This window comes from Paramisgurnus dabryanus, chromosome 8, assembly GCF_030506205.2.
Source record: "Paramisgurnus dabryanus chromosome 8, PD_genome_1.1, whole genome shotgun sequence".
NCBI lineage: Eukaryota > Metazoa > Chordata > Actinopteri > Cypriniformes > Cobitidae > Paramisgurnus > Paramisgurnus dabryanus.
Window position 1 is genome coordinate 39805083 of NC_133344.1, and position 23998 is coordinate 39829080.

Below are 23998 nucleotides of genomic sequence, written 5' to 3' on the forward strand. Positions count from 1 at the left end.
ACAGCCGAAAATAGTCTCTCTAGTATCTTTCAATAGCAGTACGTAATATCATTGCACCTCCTGCAGCCATGTAACTGTACTTGATTATTTCATTTAAGTAGTTTTTACAAACATACCTTACAAAAAACAATACAGGTGTGCATCATGTGAAAAAACAATAAAATTATATATAACATTAAAATGATATATTTTAAGATATGTTAGTGCAAGTTGTTTTTAGTTGAGACATCTCAAATGTCTTTCCTGTCCGGGAAACCATCCCTATATATCTTAACAATGCATTACTTACATTGACACTATTTATGCTCTATAGACAGATATAAACTTGTCTGCACAACTAAGACTGGATTTTTCCAACTACATAAATTACTTTTTTAAAGGAGTTTTTTTTTTGTCCCAGTGAGCATACAGGTAAACATGTTTAGGTGTAATGATAAGCCTTAAATGAGGACACATATATTGAACTTAAAACATATTCTTGAAATTATTTGGAAAATTAATTAATTGGAAATACACTATATATACACTTGAATTACATGATTACATTTTTTTATGGGAAGGTAATTTAAACCACTGGTTTAGTAGCGCTGTGTTTATAGAAACAGGTGAGATTCCCTGTAAAGTGATACTCTGATGCATGTGTCATCATCCATATGAGATCCTGTTCATTATTTCAAATTGCAGCTGTTAAACGTGGTTAGAAGAGAAGCAAAATTGCTTCCCTATCAAGTAATTTAAATCATTTATTGTGTGTCAAATCGCACAGAAGAATAAATGAATACTGCATAGATTCTGGCAGTTTCTTCTTTTGCATGCCAGTTTTCTGTTTTCTTTAGAGCCCATGCACTGGTTGAATAAGTATTAAACCCCTGACAACATTATTTTTCCACTCTGTTGTCTTTCTATTCAGTCTTGTACATGCCATCATTTGCCACCTATCCCTGTTAGGTGATCTGCAGGTGATTACAGGCGCGTATCTGGAGGTAACACAGCCCCATGACTTCAGTATCAGGTGTTCTTAAGCGTAAATGCCAGTCATCCACGATCATCATGATGTCATCCAGTACACTGTACAACTCAATCCCACAACAAAGCAACATTTACGGGGATCATTTTAAGCATCTTCACAATACATAATTAGCAGATCCAATAATATATTGTTATGCATAACACCTCTATGTTCCTGATCTGCACCATAGCAAAAATATACAGATCCTTACGTCCTTTCTGCTTCAGCACTCACAAGAGCTCAGACTCCCATCTGCTCCATCCCTCCTCCCACAATACTGTCACAATGGACCTTGTGTGTGACATTATACTCACTTAAATTAGCCAAGCAACAAGATTTTAATTATTTATTTTCATTCAAAAACATGAGACCAAAAATATTTTAAAGTAACAATGCATTTGCATATTAAAAACTTGATAGGTAGTCCTTTAATGAGAATGCGGCATAAATAAGTATCAACACAAATCACAATATTAAACAGTTGCAATGCATACAAAGTAAATTGTAAAGAGATGCGCAACATAAAAATAAAAAGCGAACAATTCAATCAAGTTTAGGAGACATGAGGATCATAACAATTGAAAACATTGATAACATTAAGGTTTCTATCATAAGTTTAAATCAGCTACATGCATATAGAACAATGGTCAGTAAACAATCATTTTAGATAACATACATTTTTTTGTTAAAATGTAAAATATTAATTTATTTAGAAATTAGATCATGTGGCTGGTTAGCATTTTACCTTTATTCTATCATTCAGTTCATATTAACTTCTTGCACGAATGATCAGCTCTATACACTTTTATGTTAATAGCAAAAGTAACATTCCTACTTCTTCTCATTTGAGTATAACACACTCAGTAAACGGTAATTTCAGAATGTCCCCCACGAACATACTTACATAGAGACCAACATAAATACAATGAACTTCCTCAGACATGTTCCCTCGAGGAGTCTGAGTGGCATATTTTTATTTCTCTGAAAAATTATGCCTCCGCATTGAGCATTTCAACAATAATCTCTTCTGTGTTCGTTTTATACATAGTCTCTTCTGTCATACCCAGCACCGGGTGTGGAGCGAGACGCAGGGTACGGCATTCTAGGCGGGTTGTATTTTTTCTCCTGTGGAGGGCAGGAACAGCAGAGCAACGAGCCTCCCATGATCAAGAGCGCAGAGGCTGCCCAACCGATGTAAAGCGCCGCTCCGAGTTCCCGTCTCTGAGCATCAGAGAGCAAAGGGTTGTAAAAGTCCCTGATGATGCTGTTGGCAGACCAGGAAACGGGAATCAGCTGCATCAGCCCAGCCACGATAAAAAGAACCCCTCCTAAGATCATGACTTTAGCTTTGGACGACTCATCCTCAATGCAATTGGTGCACTTTGCTCCTCCGATGGACACCAATACAGCCAGGACGGTGAGGAGGATGGAGATCACGGTCAGGGCTCGGGCTGCCTGGAGGTCCTGGGAAAGGGCCAGCATGGAGTCGTAGACTTTACACTGCATCTGTCCGGTACTCTGAACCACGCAGGACATCCACAAACCGTCCCAGATGATCTGAGCGGTCACGATGTTGGAGCCGATGAAGGCTGTGACCCTCCACATGGGGAGAGTGCAAGCCACGATGGCCAGCAGCCAGCCCAGCACACACAGGACAATACCGATGAGCTCCAGGCCTAAAGACATGACTTCTTTCTTTAAGGATCCGTGCCAGAGCTGTGTGTGAAATAAGTGGTCTGCACCTGCAAGATAAGCCAATGCCTGAGAGCAAACGGAGCGCATCTGTGATCAAACAAGTGTCCTTTATAACTCACTTCAGGTAAAGAGGAGGAGGAGTGTGACGTCACAAAGAGGCAGGGCTTAATCACCAAACAACTTAATGTTTGAAGTGTATATCGAATGTATCACAGTTTATTTTATTTTACCATCTCTAGGAGCCTGGCAGTGTTTAAATATTGCATCACATTAAATAAGCTCTTTATAAGTAGGTGTTTAAATTTGCATTTGCATTATTCACGGATACCACTACCATCAAGATGAATATATCTAAATCAGTTCAATTTAATTTATAATTATTTGCAAAATCAAGCACAAATATTATTAAAAAAATATATATGACATACACCTGGGGTCATTTGTTTAGAAGCTTACATGTCCTTTTGTAGAATTTGCTAAATATTAGTAATTATAACAAATTAGGGATATAAAAATAAGCTGTTAAACAGATATTTACATACAGCCCAAAACACATAATAGCAACTGAATTCACAAACATAACCCAGTTACACTGCAAAAAATGATTTTCAAGAAACAATTGTATTAGTATTTTTGTCTTGTTTTCAGTAAAAATATCTTAGAATTCTTAAATGAAGATGCTTTTTCTTGATGAGCAAAAAAAACCCAAGAAAATAAGTCTAGTTTTTAGACCAAAAATATCACATTTCAGTGATTTTTTTTGCATAAAACAAGCAAAATATCTGGCAATTTTTCTTGAATTTAGTATTTAAGAAAAAATTTCAAGATTAATTTTTTTGGTTACCCCATTGGCAGATTTTTACTGAAAAAAGACAAAAATGACATGTAGGTCAGGGGAATTGTAGAGGCCAAATTGCACTTCCACTAACTTGTATGTAGGATAAAATTTGGTTTAAATTGACACACACTTATATTATTGAATATTGTGTTGTTAGTAAACATGCTGCACAGAGTTTTGTACATGTACTGTATACGTAAGAGCTTTCGCTGATATTTTAGAACAATTGATGAAATAAGCTCGCAACTTTCAGACACTCGCAAACTGAAACAAAAATGAAACATGCGGACAGCAGCTGCTTTAGTTTTATCAACGATAGCTTAAAAACAGCGCTTAAAACTGTGGGTTCATGTCCAACAGGCAGACAGTAATCTGTGTTTTGTGGCTGCTCGAACACATTCAACCACATAAGCGACACCACAAAAGCAATCCGGTCGAATGCGTTTTCGACTACCTCTGAATGTGGTCAAAAGTGAACGAAATTAAAACTTTTTACACCCATCCCAAAATCCATCTTAATATCAAGTGTAAACAGTCTCAGAGACATACATTAAGTATTACAAAAGGTGCAAACATTCACTGATCCTAAGAAGGAAGGTAACATAATACATTAGATAAAAAAAGAACCCTGAGGTGGAGCTTCAGGCCAGACAGGAGTAGGGTCTGTCAGTCTTATTGTTCTTGGGGAACCCATGAAGTGGTGAAAGAATCATGCTCCAGTAGCCTTGCGGGAAACCTACTCATCCATACATTATCTTTTCTTGAGACAATAAATGCTTGAAGAAGCGCATCTGTGTTTGAAACAGACAGCCTGTGCCATCACTTTGGAATATAGTTGGATGAATGGTGTGCAATACATGAAAATTTGATGGATTGCTTCCTGACATTACCCATGTTTTAGATGTGGAAAAACACATGACGGTGTAAACATCGAAAGATGGGTTTTCTATTTTACCTAGAAATATGCAATCTAATAATTATAACCGCTGTCAGAATTCAGAAATTTACGGAAGCCGAGAGAGGCCATGCACTATTATTATTTTTAGCTGCTTGTTTTCTCGTGATCACGACATAACAAAAGTTGCATTCTTGAGATGTGATTAAAGCTTACGTGTACTCGATAGAACGTGTTGTTTTGTTCGTAAACAGAAAAAACATATTTTGCTAAATTAGCATGGATGAACAAATGAGATTTTACTTGGATCAGAGATTCGCTCAAGCTGAAATAGATTTGTCAATTACAATTTTACAGTGGTGAATTTAGGGACCGTCTTTAAGTTACTCAATACACGTTTCTACTTTTAACAGCATTTAAATGGAATGACTGAAAGTCAACAAACAGTCACAAAACCAACGTGTTTATGTTGTTGTCAGCTATAATGCACACTTTTTAGATTGTTGATATTTATTTAAATAAACTGTTAAATACTATTGAAGATAGAAACGTGTACAGTATTACTTTAGAGATGGTCCCTAAATTCACGAACATGAATGTCCAACTTTATTAATATATTAAGTCTATCTACACATTAGTGTGGTAACGGCGAATACCCCACCTCATATACATTAGCAGTCCACTTCAAAATAGACTAAATATTATGAACAGGAAATTACATTATGACATTTGGATTATCATGGCAGGATAACGAGATCGTTTTCTCGAGATCATGAGAAAATTAAGTCGTGGTCACGAGAAAACAACTTTTGTTATCTCGAGATCACGAGAAATTAAGTCATGATCACCAGAAAACAAGCAAGCAAAAATAATAATAGTGCATGTCCTCTCTCGGCTTCCGTAGAAATTACTAACTGTCTATTATTTTATTCAATCATGAATACAGTCTGTTAACTGGTAGGTGACACCAAGTTCAGAGGAAAGTTAAAACTGGATATAATCAGCATAATAAAAATGAATTTCATGTTTCCTGATGATGTCTCTAAGAGGAAGCATGTAAAAAAAGATGGCACACTGTAAAAAAATCCTGTAATTTTTTCTAGTCAAGATATATTTTTATGTTACTTTAAAGAAACAGTATGTAAGAAATGTATATCAATTAATCATAAAATGGCCCTGATATGTCACTAGACATTAGGAAATCATTTTCATTTCAAATACTTATATCACTGACAACAGTGGTCTCAGGGGCGTAACTATCGGTAAGCAGGGTAAGCGTTGCTTACGGGCCCGGACCAATCAGGGGCCCGCCCGACTGGAAGAATTTGATTGACAGTCGGCGGGCCCTATCACATATTCGTTGCTATCCGCTGTTCCCAGGCTTTCTCACTGGTTTTCAATAGGCAGCCGGATGACGTCAAAGTTCCGCGAGAGCGATTTAAAAGCAAACTCCTCCGTATGGTTTCGCGAATCATTCTCGCGGTAGTTTGACGTAACCCGGTTACTTGCGGCGCATGAAGTCGAACAAGCCATCGCCCAATGAAATCACCGCTAGCGATAGAGGCCAACCAATCACAGCCCAGAGTTTCTGTGCACGTTTGAAATCGGCTGGTTTGTATCTTTTTGTTTCTTAGCACAAACAAGAAACGATAATGCTTTAAATACCCAAACACTACACCAGACACACAAAGCAAAGCACAAAGTGCAGCAGTAAGTAAACAAATGATTTTGAACGGTATGGATCGGTCCTGCGTATGTAATGATTGAGCTGTGTTTTGTCTGAAGTTTAGAGCTGCTGTCATGCCATCCAGAACTGAAGCCCGGAAAATGCCTTCACAAATTATAATGTGGTTATAATGTAACGCTATAGCCTATAATGTAAGTGAGCATCTTTTATATGTATTTAGACCTAGGTGTATGTGTGTGTAGTCATAGCAATGAGTAACAAAATGTTATAGTGTGCTGTCACCAGCAGTGTTTTTTATATGTTATGGTGCGCTGTCACCAGTGTTATGTTTTTGTTGTGGTGCGTGTAGGCTATTTCTGATTTTGTCAGTCATCTCATGTATCTATGATCCTGTCCTGTCCCATACATTGCAGCCCTCAACTGATGTTAATGTTGTCATGTTGTGTATTGGCCACCAGATGTGTTATTGCAGTACCAGTTTTAGCCACAAGTTTTGTGATTGCAGTACCAGTTTTGGCCACAATCCTACATACTGTTCCTTTAACTTTAAAAATTAAGTTAAACAATTTCAAATATGTTATGTCATGTTACATTATGATGCATTTTTTACAGTGCAAAAAACAAGCAAACATAAAATCTCGCTGTTATTGACAGGGCACATATAAACAAAATTCTCTCCACAGTATTCTTTTTCTAATAAAAACATTTGTTTATGTCTTAAGTGTATGTATAGATTACAGTCAGATTAACCTACTTAAGTCTTTGTCATTAATGTTAATCAAACAACCCATGACAAAGAGACAAATAGCTCTAAAAAATAATTATATATTTAATTGATTGTGTTATGATTCATTTAATTTGATTTCTGTACCTAATGCTAATTTCAGACCTTATTAATGTACAACTTTGTTCTCTTTTATAAATGTTTGCAATTTCTTTATTGTTTATTAGATTTTTCCCACCTTCTTTTTGCTGATCCGAAAAATAATCTGATCTCTGCCTCAAAAACTGTAATGTGATCCGAACAGTTTTTTTATCCGTCACGCACCCCTAGTAAAGTTAGTAAACAGTGATGGCCATAAAAGCAATTGTACTAATAATTGGCATAATAATTTATTTCTGTTTTTCGGTTTCGGTTTTTCGGCCTTGGTTTCCTTTTTTCGGTTTCGGACAAGAATTTTCATTTCGGTGCATCACTAAGGGTGACTATTGTAGGGCGGAAGCAAAAGCGGCGGAGATTGGTTCCGCCTGAAGATGGTTTCCGCCCGGACCTCATTTTACAAACAGCAACACAATCGGTTCTGATAAGCAGCAGGTGAGAAGGATTAATGTTGGCAATGCGTGATTGGAAGAGGTAATGAAGATGGGAGGTATAAATACCTGCAGCAACACAAGAAGAGGCAGTTGATTTCGGGGTGAGTTCCTTTACGCCAAGGACGGACCAAACCACATGCTCCTTCTTAAGAGTCTGGCTCCGTTGATCCGGGGATCGCTTTAGGAGTGAGCAGAAAGAGTGCGGGGCCGAAGGAGGCGAAAGGAAGGAGCGGTGGCTGTTGTTAAAGGAGCACCACGGAAAAAGCGCTTTTCTCTACCTGAGTCGTTGGTTGCTGTAGCGAGAGTTGTTGTGGTGCTGCGGTAGTGCTGTATTGTTGTTGCCACGTAGGTCTGGCGGAACCGGTAAACAGAGGAAACGGAGGTTGGATTAACTGGGTGTAGAAAGCATCGCTAAAAGCGAGTCACTGGGCTGAGTAAGTGGAAGACAGTCGCTGTTATGATGTGGATGTACCGCCACGATATGCCTTTGTGGAGTTAGAGATTTTGGGAGAGTACTTACCGTAGCGGACGTCGAAGACCATTAACAGCGGAACTCCAGTTGTGAACAGGACCAGGAAGTGTGTATGTAGTGCCGTGGGTGAGTCTTTGTCTTCATTGTGTGTGTACACTTAAAGCTTGCAGTGTCGTGCTGTGCTTATGTTGACAGAAGCCACTTCGAGGCCAGAGGAGTCATGAGGAGATCACAGCCGTTGAGGTTGGTGGAGTGTGGATTGAAGAAATTTACAACTAGGACTTCCTTGAGGGTAAAGTGACGGATATTTTCTTGACGAACGAATGGGCAGTGGTGAAGCAACTGCGTACCGAAGTGAGTAAACCACCTTGTTTTTGGCCTGTGGGAAGAAACCGGAGTAAACCCATGCTGACACAGGGAGAACATGCAGAAACTCCACACAGAAAGGCCACCTGCCCTAGCCGGGGCTTGAACCGGGAACCTTCTTGCTGTGAGGCAACAGTGCTACCCAAAATCGCTGCAAAAGATGCTTTCCAACAGCTGTTTTAGCATTCGTTGTTAACTTGTGGACCTATTTTTCCAAACGACTCACCCCGTATATTCTTCCGCTTAGAGCTTGAATAATAGACACTCCAGCCCAGGTGGTGGCGCTAATCTGCCTTTGCCAATTGCAAGAATAGAAACAAAGTTCCCGGCGCGGAGTAATACCGTACCTCACAGGACATCTAATACTAGTCAATGAAGTTGGCAAAAACTACGATAAAACCTGTTGGAATGCGTATTTTGCAGCGATTTTTGTGTGAGCATATCAGTGAACACCCCTGACCACTCAGTGAGTTTCACGTCTTTGTAAACGAAAGTTTAATGCATTTTAGGAAGGATTTTTCCAGTGCACCATTAAACCCATTGTAAAGGTGAGAGGTGAAACACAAACACCAGAAAATTCTCGGGGCAGCCGCATATGTCCAAATTTCAGTCAAAACCGTTCTATTTCATCATAAATAATCTGAAAACAGGGCTTTAAGTGTAAAATACCGATCTTGTCCTTTAAGTAACCAGAATTTTGTGATCGCAGTTTACGTGGTGGATTGTATTCTGATAGTAGTTCTTTAAAGAGCACCTATTATGGGATACACGTTTTTAAACATCATTTTGTGTGTAAGTGTGTATTAGTACATGCTAACGATATTCAAAAAGTACATACCTCAAAGAAAACGATGACGCGAGTTATCGTCTCTAACGTTCGAGGACTACAAAAAACACTCGGATTGTAGGCAACAGTTTACTTCCTGGGATTAGTGACGTAGATAAGACCAACATTATCATAGTTCAGCCCTCTCTGCTTTGCTTGGGTACGCCCTCAAAGACGAGGGTGGGGAGCGACGAGTCAGAGGAGAGCTAAAATGGCGGAGGTTGGGAGTCCCTGCTTTGACCCTGTTTGCAAACTCATTGTTTCATTGTTTAAGCGATTAAATCTCTCGAGTAGACGCTGTCTCTTTAGATGCTAGGGCAAAATAGCACTTTATGGACTTCCACAGAGGACATCATGTTTAATACGGTTCCGGAAAAATCCAGTCAGAAGTTGTTCACGGAGTTTTCACAATAACTGCTTCTCATGAACCGAAGCTGGACGTCTCCTTCTGAAAGTTGGATTACTGTGCACTTCTGGATCACAGGCTGTAAGTATTCACGTTTATTATTTGCCTTTTACTGTACATTACGTAACCGGTAACCGGAGATTAACATAATGTGCGTGTAGAGCTAAGCTTGCAAGCGAACTGTGTTGTGTTGTAATACTGTATTTCATAAACAACGTACCATATTTACACACGTGTATGTTGAATTATGCAGACTATCGTTTTTTTTATCGATGTTGGTTAAGACATGTTTACAAACTTGCTAAGTTACCAGCTAAACTGTTACCGGTAAAATTTGTTCTCATGATCAAACTCAAGAAACTCTAAGTACACATGATTTGTTTAAAGTTATATGTATTTTACTGTTGTTTTTACTTGAAGCTTTCTTAGATTTTGAAACAAAGTAAACACGTAATGTGTGTTGCTAATGTTGGGCCATGTAACATGTAATACATTTACGTTTTAATGAATAGTCTAACGAGTTATAGTCGTTGTACTCTATTGTTATAATATGTCTTTTTGACTGAATACATGTTTGTTTTATTTGTCTATATCCTAGATTCGCAGCTGTACACATCCTTCTACACTGTATGCAAACATGCAACATCATAACACACAGTACAAGGAGTCAGACTGGCATATGAGGAGCAAAGGTGTGTAACACAAATGATGTATTTAGCTAGTGAAACCACTACCAGTCTTAAATGTATAACTGATGATGACAAAGTTTTTTTTCTCTGCATAATCATAGGAACCCAGACAGTAGCATCGTTTCACAATGTTTCCATCACCATCAGTGGATGCCTTTGCCGTCCGTAGCCTGAGATTTCAGATTTGCAGCAAAAAAATTTGATTTTCTCATTTATTGGAATGCTATGCAGGTATTTAAGTATTTTAGTAACTGTGTTAAATAAAGTAGTATTTACTTTTACAATAAATTTATGCTTGCTTATATTTTTACAGGTTGTACCTTGCAGCCATCCATTACAATGTCACCAAGCCGTAACAAAAGCAGGAGAGGGAAAGTACAAGCCTATGTTCCCAAAACACACAAATGACATACCGTAAGCAGTAATGTTTTATTTCAAATACATTCATAATTAAAAACTTAATGTATGAAGCAGGGAAATAAATGATCAAAACAAAAGATTTATTGACCGCAATATTTCTACAGTTATGTGGAGGATGTGATCAGGCTTGTGTTTGCTGAGGTATTTGAAGATAAGCTGAAGGAAACCCCGATTCCAATGGACCTGGCATCACAGTTTGAGAAACCTTCAAAGGAGGACGTGATTGCATGCCATCTTCAGTGCAGGGGTCGTCGGAAGCCAACATTCCGATCAGGAAGCTCCAAGCGTATCTGGAGAACAACACACGACAGGATGATAACCCTAAAGTGTCATCTTAGATAGCACCAGCTGACAAAGCTTTGATATGCCATTTATCTGAATAGATAGCTGTAAGAAATGAATTGAACAATTTTTGAAAGAAGAGCACAATATGGTTACTAAAGTATGTTTATTTGTATATTGTTTAAAATTTAAATATATATTTGTAATAAATAAACTTTTGACTGACTACTATATTTTCTTTAAAGTTACATCTTTTGTTCTTTTGGGTACTTTGTTACTATAATAATACTTTAGTGTTATTGGTTTAAAAATGTAATAAAACTTACTCTAGTCCTGCACCTCAAAGGCTTATAGTCGGTACAATAAATGTTCTGTGTGTAGGGATTTAGACAATTTGTGCAAAACCTGGATGATGAATCACGCAGGTAAGAGGCCCTGGAACCTGTTGCAATCTCCTTAAAACCTAGTAAGTAAAAACATAGCACAGTCTTACATAATAAAGTTTACCATAGTAAAATAATGTAGAACTAACATTAATTTCAATTAATACTTTCTTTGTGCTACATTTGGTGTTTCCATATAGTTTGCACAGTAAAATAGTATGTAAGCAGTATTTTATAATTAAGTTTACTATAGTAAAATAATGTAGAAATTACCAAGTGAAATCGTTTTATAATCATTTCAACAAATACTTTATATGTGCTACATTTGGTGTTTCCATATAGTTTGCACAGTAATACAGTATGTAAGCAGTCTTATAATAAATTTTACTAGAGTAAAATAATGTAGAAATTACCAAGTGAAATCGTTTTATAATCATTTCAACAAATACTTTCTATGTGCTACATTTGGTGTTTCCATATAGTTATGTAGTACGTTATAATTACCTTTTGGATGTCTTTGCAACACATTTTCGTCTTCGTTTAGCATTCTGGCAGAGCTAAGGACACCTAAAAAAGTTAAATCCAATCGCATTCATTGACGGAGATCGTTTATATCGTAACGGCCTTCTGAACTCTCTGGATCGAGCTCGAAGTGGTAAGGCAGTACAGACACCATCGTTTATAGAGAAATATAGCGCTTGTTTACGTTGCCTCTGAGGCTGTGACTCTCAGTCAGAATCTGTGTCAACCCACGCTTAGTCAGGGGCGTAACCTTTCAAACACACGCCGAACCCAGCTGACCAATAACAGTTGAGTAGTCATCTGACCAATCCGATTACACTAGACATTTTGGGAGGCGGAGACAGGAACTAAACCGAGCGTTTTCCAGACAGTGGGAAATCGGTGAGGTATGTAAGCAATTTATAAGACTCACAATGCATTAGTTCAAGTTTTAATAACATGTATGTACTATGGGATATTGCAATAACGTGCTAACGTGCCAATTTATTAGCATAATTGGTGCTCTTTAATATACGAGGGCGCTAGGCCATTTAAGGCTTTGTAGGTGATTAGTAATATTTTAAATTGTATGCGATATTTAACTGGTAGCCAGTGTAGAGATGCCAGAATTGGACTAATGTGGTCATACTTTTTAGATAGAGTAAGTACTCTAGCGGCGGCGTTTTGAACCAGCTGTAGCTTGTTTACCTGATTTGCATGGCATCCCCCGAGTAACGAGTTACAATAGTCTATTCTAGAGGTCATAAAAGCATGGATAAGCTTTTCTGCATCTAATGCAGACAGCATATGGCGTATTTTTGAGATATTTCTAAGATGGAAGAATGCTGTGCGGCAGACGTTGGAGATATGACTTTCGAAAGATAGATTGCTGTCAAACATTACGCCTAAATTCTTAACCGTGGAAGATGGCACCACCGTGCAGCCATCTATGGGCAACTTGTAATCTGACATATTATGTTTGGAGCGATTTGGTTCAATAATAAGTATCTCAGTCTCATTGGAGTTTAGCATAAGAAAGTTATGTGCCACCCAGTCCCTAATATCACTAATGCAGTCTGTTAGCTTAGAAAACTGGTGGGTTTCGCTAGGATGTGACGAGATGTAAAGCTGGGTATCATCCGCATAGCAGTGAAAACTAATGTTTTGTTTCCTGATAATGTCTCCTAGAGGTAACATATATAACGAGAATAGGATAGGGCCTAGAACTGATCCCTGATGTACGCCGTATTTAACGGGGGAGTGATAGGACTCTTCCTCATTTACATAAACAAAGTGATATCGATTTGTTAGATACGATCTAAACCAGGCTAACGCCCGACCACTGATGCCAACATAGTTTTCTAGTCTATTGAGTAGGATTCTGTGATCTATTGTGTCAAAGGCTGCACTAAGGTCTAGTAATATAAGGATTGAGATTTCACCACGATCGGAGTGTTAATAGGAGGTCATTTGTAACTCTAAGCAGGGCTGTTTCTTTGCTATGGTGGGGCCTGAATCCTGATTGGAACTTTTCATATGTATTATTATTCGCTATGAATGTGCGTAGCTGGCTTGCCACTACTTTTTCTAAAGTTCATGAAGTCGTTACTATTGTATTGGAGTTTACTATTGGTTTCTGTTTGTTCTTTGTTTGTAGTCAGTTTCGCCACTGTGCTAAAGAGGAAACGAGGGTTGTTATGATTTTCTTTAATAAGCGTACTTGTCACGGTAGGATAAGTCCATCGTGACTTTCTGTGTTGTGTTTGTCTGTATGACTGAAGTGTGTGTGTGCGTGTCTGATCCCTAACGATCTGAGTGAGTGCAGGTGTGCGTGATTGCTTTACTCCAGCTGGCGGTAGTTACCCAGACGGCATATATACTCACTCATTCTCTCCCCTCACTGCCAGATGATTATGCTACGTGTCTTACCAGTCTTGTCGTCTTTGTGTGTTCCTGTGGTCTCGTCTTCGCGTGGAGTTCTGCCTGTTTGTGTATCCGGTTTCATCCGACACTCTGAATTCACCCACGAGCACCAGGAACAGTCACCGCAGCCTTTGTCTGTCTTGAACTACCATCATATCATCTGTGTCATCTCATTAATAAACTGTGTTCACTTTAACTTGCATTTGCTTCCTGATTTTCACCTCCAGTCATCACAGAATCATCTGGCCACCATGGAAGCAGCAGGTAAAGGATCCCCGGCTCGGTTCGAAGAGTTTATCGCCGCAGCTATACACCGTTTCACCACCCAGGATAATCGGATTGAGGAACTGAGCCGGGCGATGAAGGACATGACAGACAAAGTGTCCGAGCTCACCCAGGCGATCCAACAGCTGCCGCTACCCACTGCCCCACCCACACCGTCTGTTCCTCCCACACCACCAGCGAGCGTTTCCCGTCAGGAGCCGAAATTATCCACGCCCGAGAAATATGCAGGTGATCCAGAGTGCTGTAGACCATTTCTATCACAATGCTCTCTCCATTTCTTTCTCCAGCCCCAGACCTACACTTCAGAGGAGAGCAAAGTGGGATTCGTGCTATCTCTGCTGATGGGAAAGGCGGCGCGTTGGGGAACAGCGGTGTGGTATAACCACGATCCGTGTACCCAAGACTTCGAGGCTCTCTCCGCGATGATGAGGAAAGTGTTCGACCGATCCGCGGTAGGAAGAGACGCAGCTAGGAAGTTGGCCGATCTGCGACAGGGTAACCGTTCTGTCTCTGATTATGCCATTGATTTTTGCACGCTTGCCGCGGATACGTAGTGGAATGAAGAGGCGCAGTGGGATATTTTCCTGCATGGGTTAACCGGCCGCATTCAACGTGAACTTCAACATGGGGAGGTCCCAGCCTCTCTTAATGGTCTGATTGATGCCGCCATCCGAGGTGACATTCGATTGAGAACTATTCCAGCTTACGACGATGAAGTGTTGTCTCACGCCTTTCCGGAGAGGTCGCCCCCGTCGAGAGAGACTGCGGCCGGTTCCTCCCTGTCCGATCCGGAGCCCATGCAGGTGGGTCGAGCTCGGCTTTCCCGGGAGGAGAGGATTCGTCGTCGATCACTGGGGCTTTGCCTTTATTGCGGGGAGGCCGGACACCTACTCCATCGGTGTCCGGTAAAAGGCCGCCCCCTGGGAGTAAATCTGGGGTTACTTTCGGGCGGAATCTCTTCGGCAAAGACCCCTTTAACATCTACCCTCCTCCTGGCGAAGCTGCGGTGGCGTAATACACATCTCACCTGTGACGCACTACTGGACTCGGGAGCCGAGGGGAATTTAATCGACCATCACTTTGCACGTAAGCTACCATGTACAATGACCTGAAGGGAGTGTTCAGTAAGTCCCGAGCCGCTTCTCTACCTCCACACCGTCCCTATGACTGTGCCATAGAGTTACTGTCAGGTACGTCTCCGCCTAAAGGCAAACTTTACTCTCTGTCTGTTCCTGAGATGGAGGCCATGGAGAAATACATTTCTGATTCTCTGGCAACGGGGTTCATCCGCCCTTCCTCATCTCCAGCGGGGGCGGGGTTCTTTTTTGTTGGTAAGAAGGATGGGTCCTTGCGTCCTTGTATTGATTACCAAGGGTTGAATAACATTACGGTAAAGAATACTAATCATTTGCCGTTAATGTTTCAGCCTTCGAGAGGTTGCAAGGAGCCTCCGTCTTCACAAAATTGGATTTACGCAATGCTTACAATTTGGTCCGCATAAGGAAGGGGGATGAATGGAAAACTGTTTTTAACACCCCTAGAGGCCATTTTGAGTACTGCGTGATGCCTTTCGGATTATCTAATTTGCCAGCAGTTTTCCAAGTACTCGTTAATGACGTGTTGCGAGACATGGTCGACCAGTTTCTGTATGTCTACCTGGATGACATACTGATTTTTTTCTACGTCTCTCCAGGAACATGTGCAACACGTACGACGAGTGCTTCTCAGGTTGCTAGAGAATGGGCTTTTTGTCAAGGCGGAGAAATGCGAATTTCATGCACAGTCTGTTTCCTTTCTAGGGCACATCATTTCGACTGAGGGTGTCCGTATGGATCTGGAGAAGGTTAAGGCTGTGGTTGATTGGCCATCCCCAGAGTCTCGCAATGCCCTGCAGAGATTTCTGGGGTTCGCCAATCTTTACCAGCGTTTTATTCGCAATTTCAGCCAACTAGCCGCACCTCTGACCGCCTTGACCTCCCCTAGTACGGCGTTCAGGTGGTCGGATGCAGCCCAGGCTGCATTTGCCAAACTGAAAGGCTGCTTCGTTTCAGCCCCGATTCTCGAAGGCGGCTCATTTATTCCCTTGCCCAAATTGCCTTCTGCCAAGGAGACAGCGGTCGTTATTGTAGACCACATATTCCGGTTACATGGCCTCCCGACAGACGTGGTCTCCGATAGAGGTCCTCAATTTATATCGAAATTTTGGCGAGAGTTCTGCAGGTTGCTAGGGGCTACGGTTAGTCTGTCTTCGGGGTTTCTGATTTTTTTCTGGAATTTTTCTGTTGGTCTCTGCAACGAGGTCTCTGGGCACAAAGTAGTTGCTTCGGACTCAATGCCTTAATTAGTATAAATACAGGTATAAATACAAGTATAAATACAAAAACAACTTTTGTGGGCCCCCCAGCCGGCCCTGTCTAGTAGTGATACTAGGGTGTATCAGCTATTATTTTTTGGTTTATTTGACTAGATAGATAAGGTAAAACACTGTAGTTTAAAATGTCATAATAACATTTATGCATTTATTTAAATGTATGCTTTTTATCTAAAGCGATATGTAGTGCAGTCACCATTCACCTCACCAAGTCCTGTCACAGATGACCTCTGTCATCTCCTTCTGTTCATTTAAGTGCATTTGTGTTCCCTGGGAATCAAACCTAGGATCATAACTATTTAAATGCTTTTTTACAGTGCTTTAAAGTACAATCAATTTGGTTTTACATGCCATTTCAACTTTTAATTTTAAGTTGCTGTTACTTATAAAATTACGTTGAATTTGTCATTTTAACTTAAAGTTACAGTAATTCATCACTAAAAAAGATACAAAATAGGAACCAAGTTGATTAAACTTAAAAAATTTGTGTTTTTTAATGTGCAAAACTAATGCTTCAGGGATTTGGTCAGCAGTACAGCTGGCCTAGTAATGCTGCTGGGGTGTAAAAATCCTGTAATGCATGATTTTGCCAAGCTTTTTCTGTTTAACATACTTATTTCATTCAGAAAGTTATTGATAGTTTTTATGTCACACACTTAGGGAGTGCAAGCATACTAATCCACTAAGAGCCAAGCCTTGGCAATGCTTCTACAGAATGCCGTCAGAGAAGAAAACCCATCTTTACATGTAGTTTTGAAAAAAATCGTATCACTCACCAGGCCGGCCAACATCAAAATCCAGAAACATGCGCTGATGATCAAGTAGTGTTCTGTCTGAAAGCCGGAGGAGACTATGATTGGAATGTAAAGTATGTTTAATCCAGTGCCCCAGTACACATGGATGAAACTCTGACTGCTCCTCGAAGCCTCTAATTATGGATTTGACCTCTTCTTTAGTTCTTGGCATCCTAATAAACCTCCTTTTCTGTTGGCAGAGATCCTGACACACTTCACAGAACACATCAGAGCCGGTGCTCACCCCAATACCTAAAAGGCTAGCAACATCATAGAGTTAATCACAAGGCCATGCACAGATATATTTTAGGAGGAAATACAAAAAATCCCATTATAAAGCCCATTAAATTTTACAATAAAAATACATTACATACAGCAGAACATTATTATTATTACATTATTTTTTATTTATTGAAATTAATTTTTCATGTCAAATTCAAGTCAATTTAAGTCAATAGATTTATTTAGCACAATAAGATACAACATGTGGTGTAAAGCCTGAAGTATAGTACTGTATGTTTCTTTATGTCTACGCTAACGTACGCACATGGTCGAACACACATCCTTGCAAAGTATGACTTTTTGACTCATATGTGTATTCAGACGTTTAACGCATGCGCATTGCAACAAAATGTGATGCATTTCCGGGGCTACATACTACAATCTCCTGTAGGCACATGCGCTACCTACTCATATAATGTACACAGAGCACGTACGTATAGTATGTGCACACTCTTCTGATAGAGAAAATTGCCTCAAGTCCAGATAGAGCCACCATCTTGAAACAGGGATGCCCTCCATCAGCGTCACTGTAGGCAAAGGTGTAACGGCAATAAAATCACCATAAATTGTCATGAATGCTATTTTTTTTTTTCGTTCGTTCCAATGGACAGACATGTATTTAGCATTGAGTCACTTTAAGGCACTTTAAGGATAACTACTTCACCAATCTCCGCCAGTATAAAGAAGGATTTTCCGATAGACTTCGTCTGATTGAGGGGTCAATTACTTCTTTCTTTGGAGACGACGAGCAGAGCACTTCGGTAAGCAGTTTATAACTTAAAGTAAAAAAGTAAAGTACACGGTGGTCATGGTTTAGCAGTGCTGTTTCTCACTCCGAAGGCTGCAGCCTGCGGAGATCGCTTTTGGGCATCAAGCCTGGTTTAAGTTAACTGAGCATCACATTTGCAAGTCATGAGCATATTACAACAACTTACGATTAACTAAGAATAATAGTAAACTTTATAATTGTTAATATTCTGAAATAAGACCGTCTTGATGATGTATGCAGCCTAGATATGCGACCTCCGGAGGCTGCAGCCTCACACCATTGCGATACCTCCATATGAAGACGTTGTTCTGCAGGTTCGTCGTCTTCATTTTCCTCTCAGTCCGTTTCCGACTCTGGCGCGAACATATAAGGCTGGATGGACAAGTCTTCCGTTGTTGACATTTTGTGAATAACGAGTAAATAAAAAGTTTCTGTGCAGCTAGATAATCGTATCTCTGCTATAAAACTACAAAAATGGCCGAACGGGGTGGAGTTTAAACGAGTGTCACCTCTGCAACCTGGAGAGGGGGCAGGGTATGACGTGCAGTTAAAAAGACAGTACCAAAACGAGTTGCTCTCAGATGCACATCAGAAAAGGGGTAGAAAGGGGGCCTGTGGGGCTATAATAATGAGGAATTCTGACCCAAGTATTGCAGTTTCGCTTTACATAGACCACAAATAGATGATTTATATGTAAAAAGGACAGATTTAAAAGCATGATATGTCTGCTTTAAGAAAATCTACTTTTTCTAAATATAATGCATAGTGCTAGTAAGCCTAACATCTATATGCAGCACAGAAGTCTGGCATTGTCCATGAATTGGAAGTACAGGTGAAGATAGCAGCGTTATGACAAGACCCCTGTTCTAAAATGTCGGCGGTTTTGCGCATGCGTAAAACCTCAAGGCGACCTACTCATACAATATAGACGGTGTCATCGGATGCGCTGACGCGATACACGTCTGGATCCGAACTTTACTTCCGGTTTCGTTTTTTCGTTTTCTGACTAGTTGCTTAACTGATCTCTTGAACAAATGCCTCGTCAAAAATAACAAATGTTTTGGTTTCCTAGGTAATCTATGTGTTGTTTTTTTTGCTTGTTATATAAATAAACTACGTTTAAAGAACTTTGTTGTTATTTATTCTTAGCGGAGTTTACCGGAAGTTACGTGCGGACCACGACAGCCGCTTGTTTATGTTGGTACTGCTGAAACCGTCTATTCACGGGGTTTGAAAAAATATTCTTAATTAAATGAGCACAAACTATTGTTGCAACCACGTTTCTATATTACTGTTAGCAACAGATTTGTAAGATGAAAATAAACCAACGTATTACTTGTTATCAGCAAGGTAACAGTGATAGGTCCATGATGAAGCTCCTCATCTTCAGGTTCCTCAGATGAAGAGTTGTGTAACATGATTAGAGCGTTTGTTCGTAAAGTATTATGTAATCAAATAGTGGCAATACTGTTTTCTATTCAACTATGGGCTTGGAGATAATGACATGTGAGATATTAATATTTGTTAAAATTGATGATGTTGGTTTAACAGTTAATAATTATGTTTGTCAACTAATTGTTTATTTGTTTCTTTATTACAGGGAATTGCACTGAAAGCTACACAACATGGCAGTGTGTATATGATTGGCTTTGTCTTTACTCACTGTCTGACGTAAGCTGCATTTGGAAGTACGAAACGCCAAAGCTCGGTCAACAAGACGTGATGTGCATCATGCCATGATTATGTAGGCTACATGTGGTGAAGACGAAAACATTTCTTATATCAACCGTTTTATACACAAAATATGGGACAAGTTGTGTGACATATTGATTCAGGGACAGTGTTTACTCCCAATACATGACTGTCCCATATAAAGCGGATGAGTTGCAAATTTAAATGTGTATGTCTGGGTCTTCTTAACAGTATATGTATAGTGCACACTGATACATTCTGTGAATAATGCCATGTGTATATGTATTTATACAAGTATAATGTGTTATATTTTTCTGGAGCAGATCTGGAGGATTTTTTTCAGTTTTTAACTTGCCCTACATTACAAAAAAGTTAAAATTAAACAAAAATTATAAATAAAGTAGACCTATTGTATTACTGTTGATAAACACTTGTGTGGATATGTCCCCACCAATGTCAAAATCAAACTTACGCCCTTGAATATAAATGATTAGTTTTCTTCTCCTTCCTGGTTTAAGAGAGAACATTCCATGACTCAGTGCTGATAAAGTTTTATCTGCTCTTCATATTTACTCATGAAACAGGCCTATTGTCTGGAGGAGGTTTCGACGGTTGGATTAGAGCCCAGGCAAAGACAAAATTGTTTGTGTAGCGAGCGAATAGACCCAAGAGAGCAGATAGAGCTTCAGTGACAGAGCCTTTAACTCATCACCTCATTATTGAGGCATTGAAGACTTCTTCAGTTGACTCTTTGTCATTTTTGTGTTTCATACCCAACTCAATGAAGATGCCACAGAAAGTGATAACTTCACTGTAAAAAAAATGACGTATATCAAATCAACGCATTTTTATGTTACTTTAACTTGATAAATCAAGTCAAACAAATCGTTTTAATAAGTTATGTCAACTTTATAAAGGTCACAACTTAAAATAGTAGGTTGAATTGACTTGCCAAGTTGTTTTAACTTAATGCTGATTTTTTTTTACAGTATAACTTGATGTTGTTAAAAAATTCAGGATATTTTTTAAGAAATTTTAAATAAATTAATTCATCTCTCAAGTGTAAATGTGCTCTTTTACATTAAAGCAACACTATGTCATTTTTTTACCTTGAAATAATGTCTCTAAAATTATTTCAGTGATAGAACAACTTTTAACTGAACAAATTGTACTGTTGTACTGAGCAGCCTCCTAGCTGCTACAAGCACACTCTGAAAGTGGCGGTGGAGGGTAGGAAACACAGCCCCGCCCCTCCCCCTGCCTGCAGAAGAGTGTCTGATACCAGGCACTGTTGCGCTTTCAACCACAGGGGGGAGCTGTAAGTCATTTTTACATGGAAACTACATAGTGTTACTTTAAGTTACAGTACAATACAATAAAATAGATTTACAATGCTTCACAATGCCATAAGGCTACACAGCTTTTTGTTTTAAGTTTTCACTTTAAATCAAAATGTTAACTTTCTTAAAATTTGTTAAGAAAACACTCAACTATTTTATTGCAGAATAGAAAACAAAATATTTGACCTATCTGAAACGTATTAAATGTTAGAAAATAAATTATAATTGCTGCCCTGAAAAAAATTATTTACACCGTAAAAGTCAGCATGTTATGAATGTGAAGCATACAGGACATTTACAAAAAGCGAATGTTTATTGTTTCTCAGCCAAAGTCCATACAAAAAAGAACAAAAACAACAGCCTTCAAATTTACATTTAGGCCTATTAGCCTTAACCAAAACATAATACAAGACAACTCTATACTAAAATAAAAAAAATGTGTAAACTATTTAACACACTTCAGACCTAATAATATAATAACAAAAGTAAATCAATCACATAAATCAGTGGTCTCCAAAATGATGTATTCATAGCCTCAATTTTAATATTTATTTATTACATTTTTTATATTAGCTTGGCTTCTGTTATGCATGTTAACATTTTAAACAATGATAAAACATATCAACAAGTAAAATTAAATAAAATTAACAAGTAAAACAAAAAAGTTTTCAGTAGACTATATTAAAAAAAGTAGTCCTCCTGTTTTATCCATTGTGGTAGCCCTTGTTCACAAAAAGGTTGGAGACCCCTGACGTAAACCATAACAAATTGCAATATTCAAACACACTAAAAGAAAAAATACAGTCCATAAAAACATTCCCCTCTTAAAAACATGATAGGACTGTTCAATTACCTGGTTATAAAGACATCACATCTATCTTTTGTCTGCTGATTCATGGTATAAACACCTGGTATGAATACGAATGTGCACTTTAAATGATTAAAAATAATTAAATGCTAAATTATCACATTCATTTGGCATCAAAATGATGATCAAGGGTATTCAGCATTGTATAAATGTGCTTATTAATAAACCTGTGGTTGAAAATATGAGAATTACACATATTAAAAAGCAATTGTAACAAAACTAGAAAACACTATTAAACATAAATCACATCTGAATGGCACACAGCAAGGTTTGAATCGAGGGTCTTTTCGCTCATCACGTCCCACCCTCAACACAAAGTCACCAAAGAGTCAGAGTTTGTTCAAACGTAGTCTCTTTTGTCAAAGCTGTTGGGTGCTGCAGAACGCGCAGCAGAGTAAACCATTCGGCTGGCTGGACCGTACCTGCTGTTGACCTCTTGTGGGGGGCAGCTGCAGCACAGAATACCCCCTCCAAGGAGCATAAGGGCAGTGGACGCCCATCCCAAATACAAAGATGCACCTATCTCCCTTTTCTGAGGCTCGAGGATGACAGGACTGTAGAAATCCCTGATGATACTGTGAGCCGTCCAGCACACGGGGATCAAAAGCAAAACGGCAGCGCAAATGAAGGTGACGCCAGCTGTGATCATAACTTTGGCTTTGACTCGCTCCTCCTCCACGCATTGAGTGCACTTCGCCCCCACGATGGAGAAGAGAAGTCCGAGCACTCCCATCACGATAGCGACGATGCACAGAGCCCGGGCCGCCTGCAGGTCCGAGCTGAGGGCCAGCATGGAGTCGTGGATTTTACATTGCATCTGTCCGGTGCTCTGTACCACACAGTTCATCCAGATTCCCTCCCATATGGTCTGCGCTGTTACAATGTTCACCCCGATGAAAGCGGTGACCTTCCACATGGGTAAAGCGCAGGACACGATGGCCACGATCCAACCTAAAATAGCTAGGCTTAGTCCTAGTATCTCTAACCCTACGGCTGGCATTCTGAGTGCGGTAATAAGTCTGTACACCAAAGGAAGGCTCTCAGAAAAGTTATTCAGTGCTTTATAACGGCCAACAAAGAGAAAGGTGGAGTCATCTTTGAAAACGTCCCTCCGGATTGGTTAAACTGTGTCGGATTTTACCTTGGCACAAAAATGGGTCAGTTTAATGATTTAGCTCTCTTCACACAGTATTTCCCACTGAGAGACCAAATAGTGGATAGATAACCAGTGTCCAGTCGGAACCGGTTAATGGATAACTGACAAGACCACAACCCAAGTTTCCAATGGCATGGTCTTAAAATGGACGCATACATGCACATATAACTTATGGTCACGTGGGGATTCATGAAGCTTATTGACCACGGTAAAGTTCACTGAAAGTCAACATAGACTCAGTGATGTCTGTCAGTGTGTCATTATCTGGTATCAGAAGTCCACATAACATTCAGACCGGTTCAAATCTCTCTCACGCACACACAAAGCAGTCAACCATTGGTATGTTCAGCCCATTGACCTTGCTTTAACCTTGTAGTTTTTATTTACTTTGAAGCATGTAGGCCATTTAAAGAATGTAGAAAGGTCTTTTCCTAATATGCAAATCAATGTTTTTTCATAATAAAGATCATTTTTCTTTTAATAAGTAATCATTTAAACTGCATATATTACAGTTTTACACTATTCACATAATGGGTGCTGACATGTTGTGTAACATAAAAGATTTCATTTCAGCCTTGTTTGTTGCATTTTTTATTTATTTTTGCAACTCAAAATTTAGCTGAAAACACTTTACACTTTACAATAAGGTTGTATTTGTTAACATCAGTAGATGAATTAGCTAACAGTAGCTGCATTTCCATTACAGATTTGCGCAAAAATGCAATATTTTCTTTA

At 39.3% G+C, this 23998-nt stretch overlaps 1 protein-coding gene and 2 long non-coding RNA genes across 5 annotated transcripts in view; 1 reads left to right on the forward strand and 2 right to left on the reverse strand.

Moving 5' to 3' along the window:
- LOC135770551 (uncharacterized) overlaps positions 1 to 10856 on the forward strand; it is a 78036-nt gene extending 67180 nt beyond the window's left edge. The window contains exons 1-5 of one of the 3 annotated variants that reach the window (XR_010542689.2): positions 9336 to 9589; positions 10107 to 10200; positions 10299 to 10428; positions 10511 to 10611; positions 10722 to 10856. This is a non-coding gene — a long non-coding RNA (uncharacterized lncRNA). Of the gene's footprint in view, positions 1 to 9335; positions 9590 to 10106; positions 10201 to 10298; positions 10429 to 10510; positions 10612 to 10721 lie in introns of those variants that run through there. The other 2 variants (XR_012337228.1, XR_012337229.1) reach the window with 2 other exon arrangements.
- LOC135771509 (claudin-3-like) lies at positions 1434 to 23588 on the reverse strand. Its single transcript, XM_065281780.2, has 2 exons — positions 22627 to 23588; positions 1434 to 2700 (listed from the first exon to the last, which is right to left on the reverse strand). The coding sequence occupies exons 1-2, from the start codon at positions 23105 to 23107 to the stop codon at positions 2048 to 2050; spliced, it is 1134 nt and encodes a 377-aa protein (XP_065137852.1). The 5' UTR covers positions 23108 to 23588; the 3' UTR covers positions 1434 to 2047.
- On the reverse strand, positions 10778 to 12293 carry LOC135770552 (uncharacterized). Its single transcript, XR_010542690.2, has 3 exons — positions 11787 to 12293; positions 11226 to 11362; positions 10778 to 10907 (listed from the first exon to the last, which is right to left on the reverse strand). It is a non-coding gene; the product is annotated as an uncharacterized lncRNA (long non-coding RNA).
- Positions 23589 to 23998: the final 410 nt, after the last annotated feature.

Excerpts from the sequence above, each read along its gene's own strand:
- LOC135771509 (XM_065281780.2), bottom strand. The coding sequence starts at position 23,107 with ATGCCAGCCGTAGGGTTAGAGATACTAGGACTAAGCCTAGCTATTTTA. Across the intron at positions 2,701-22,626 it reads GCCTCAGAAAAGGGAGATAG|AAGTCATGTCTTTAGGCCTG; the intron begins GTGCATCTTTGT and ends CCTTAAAGAAAG.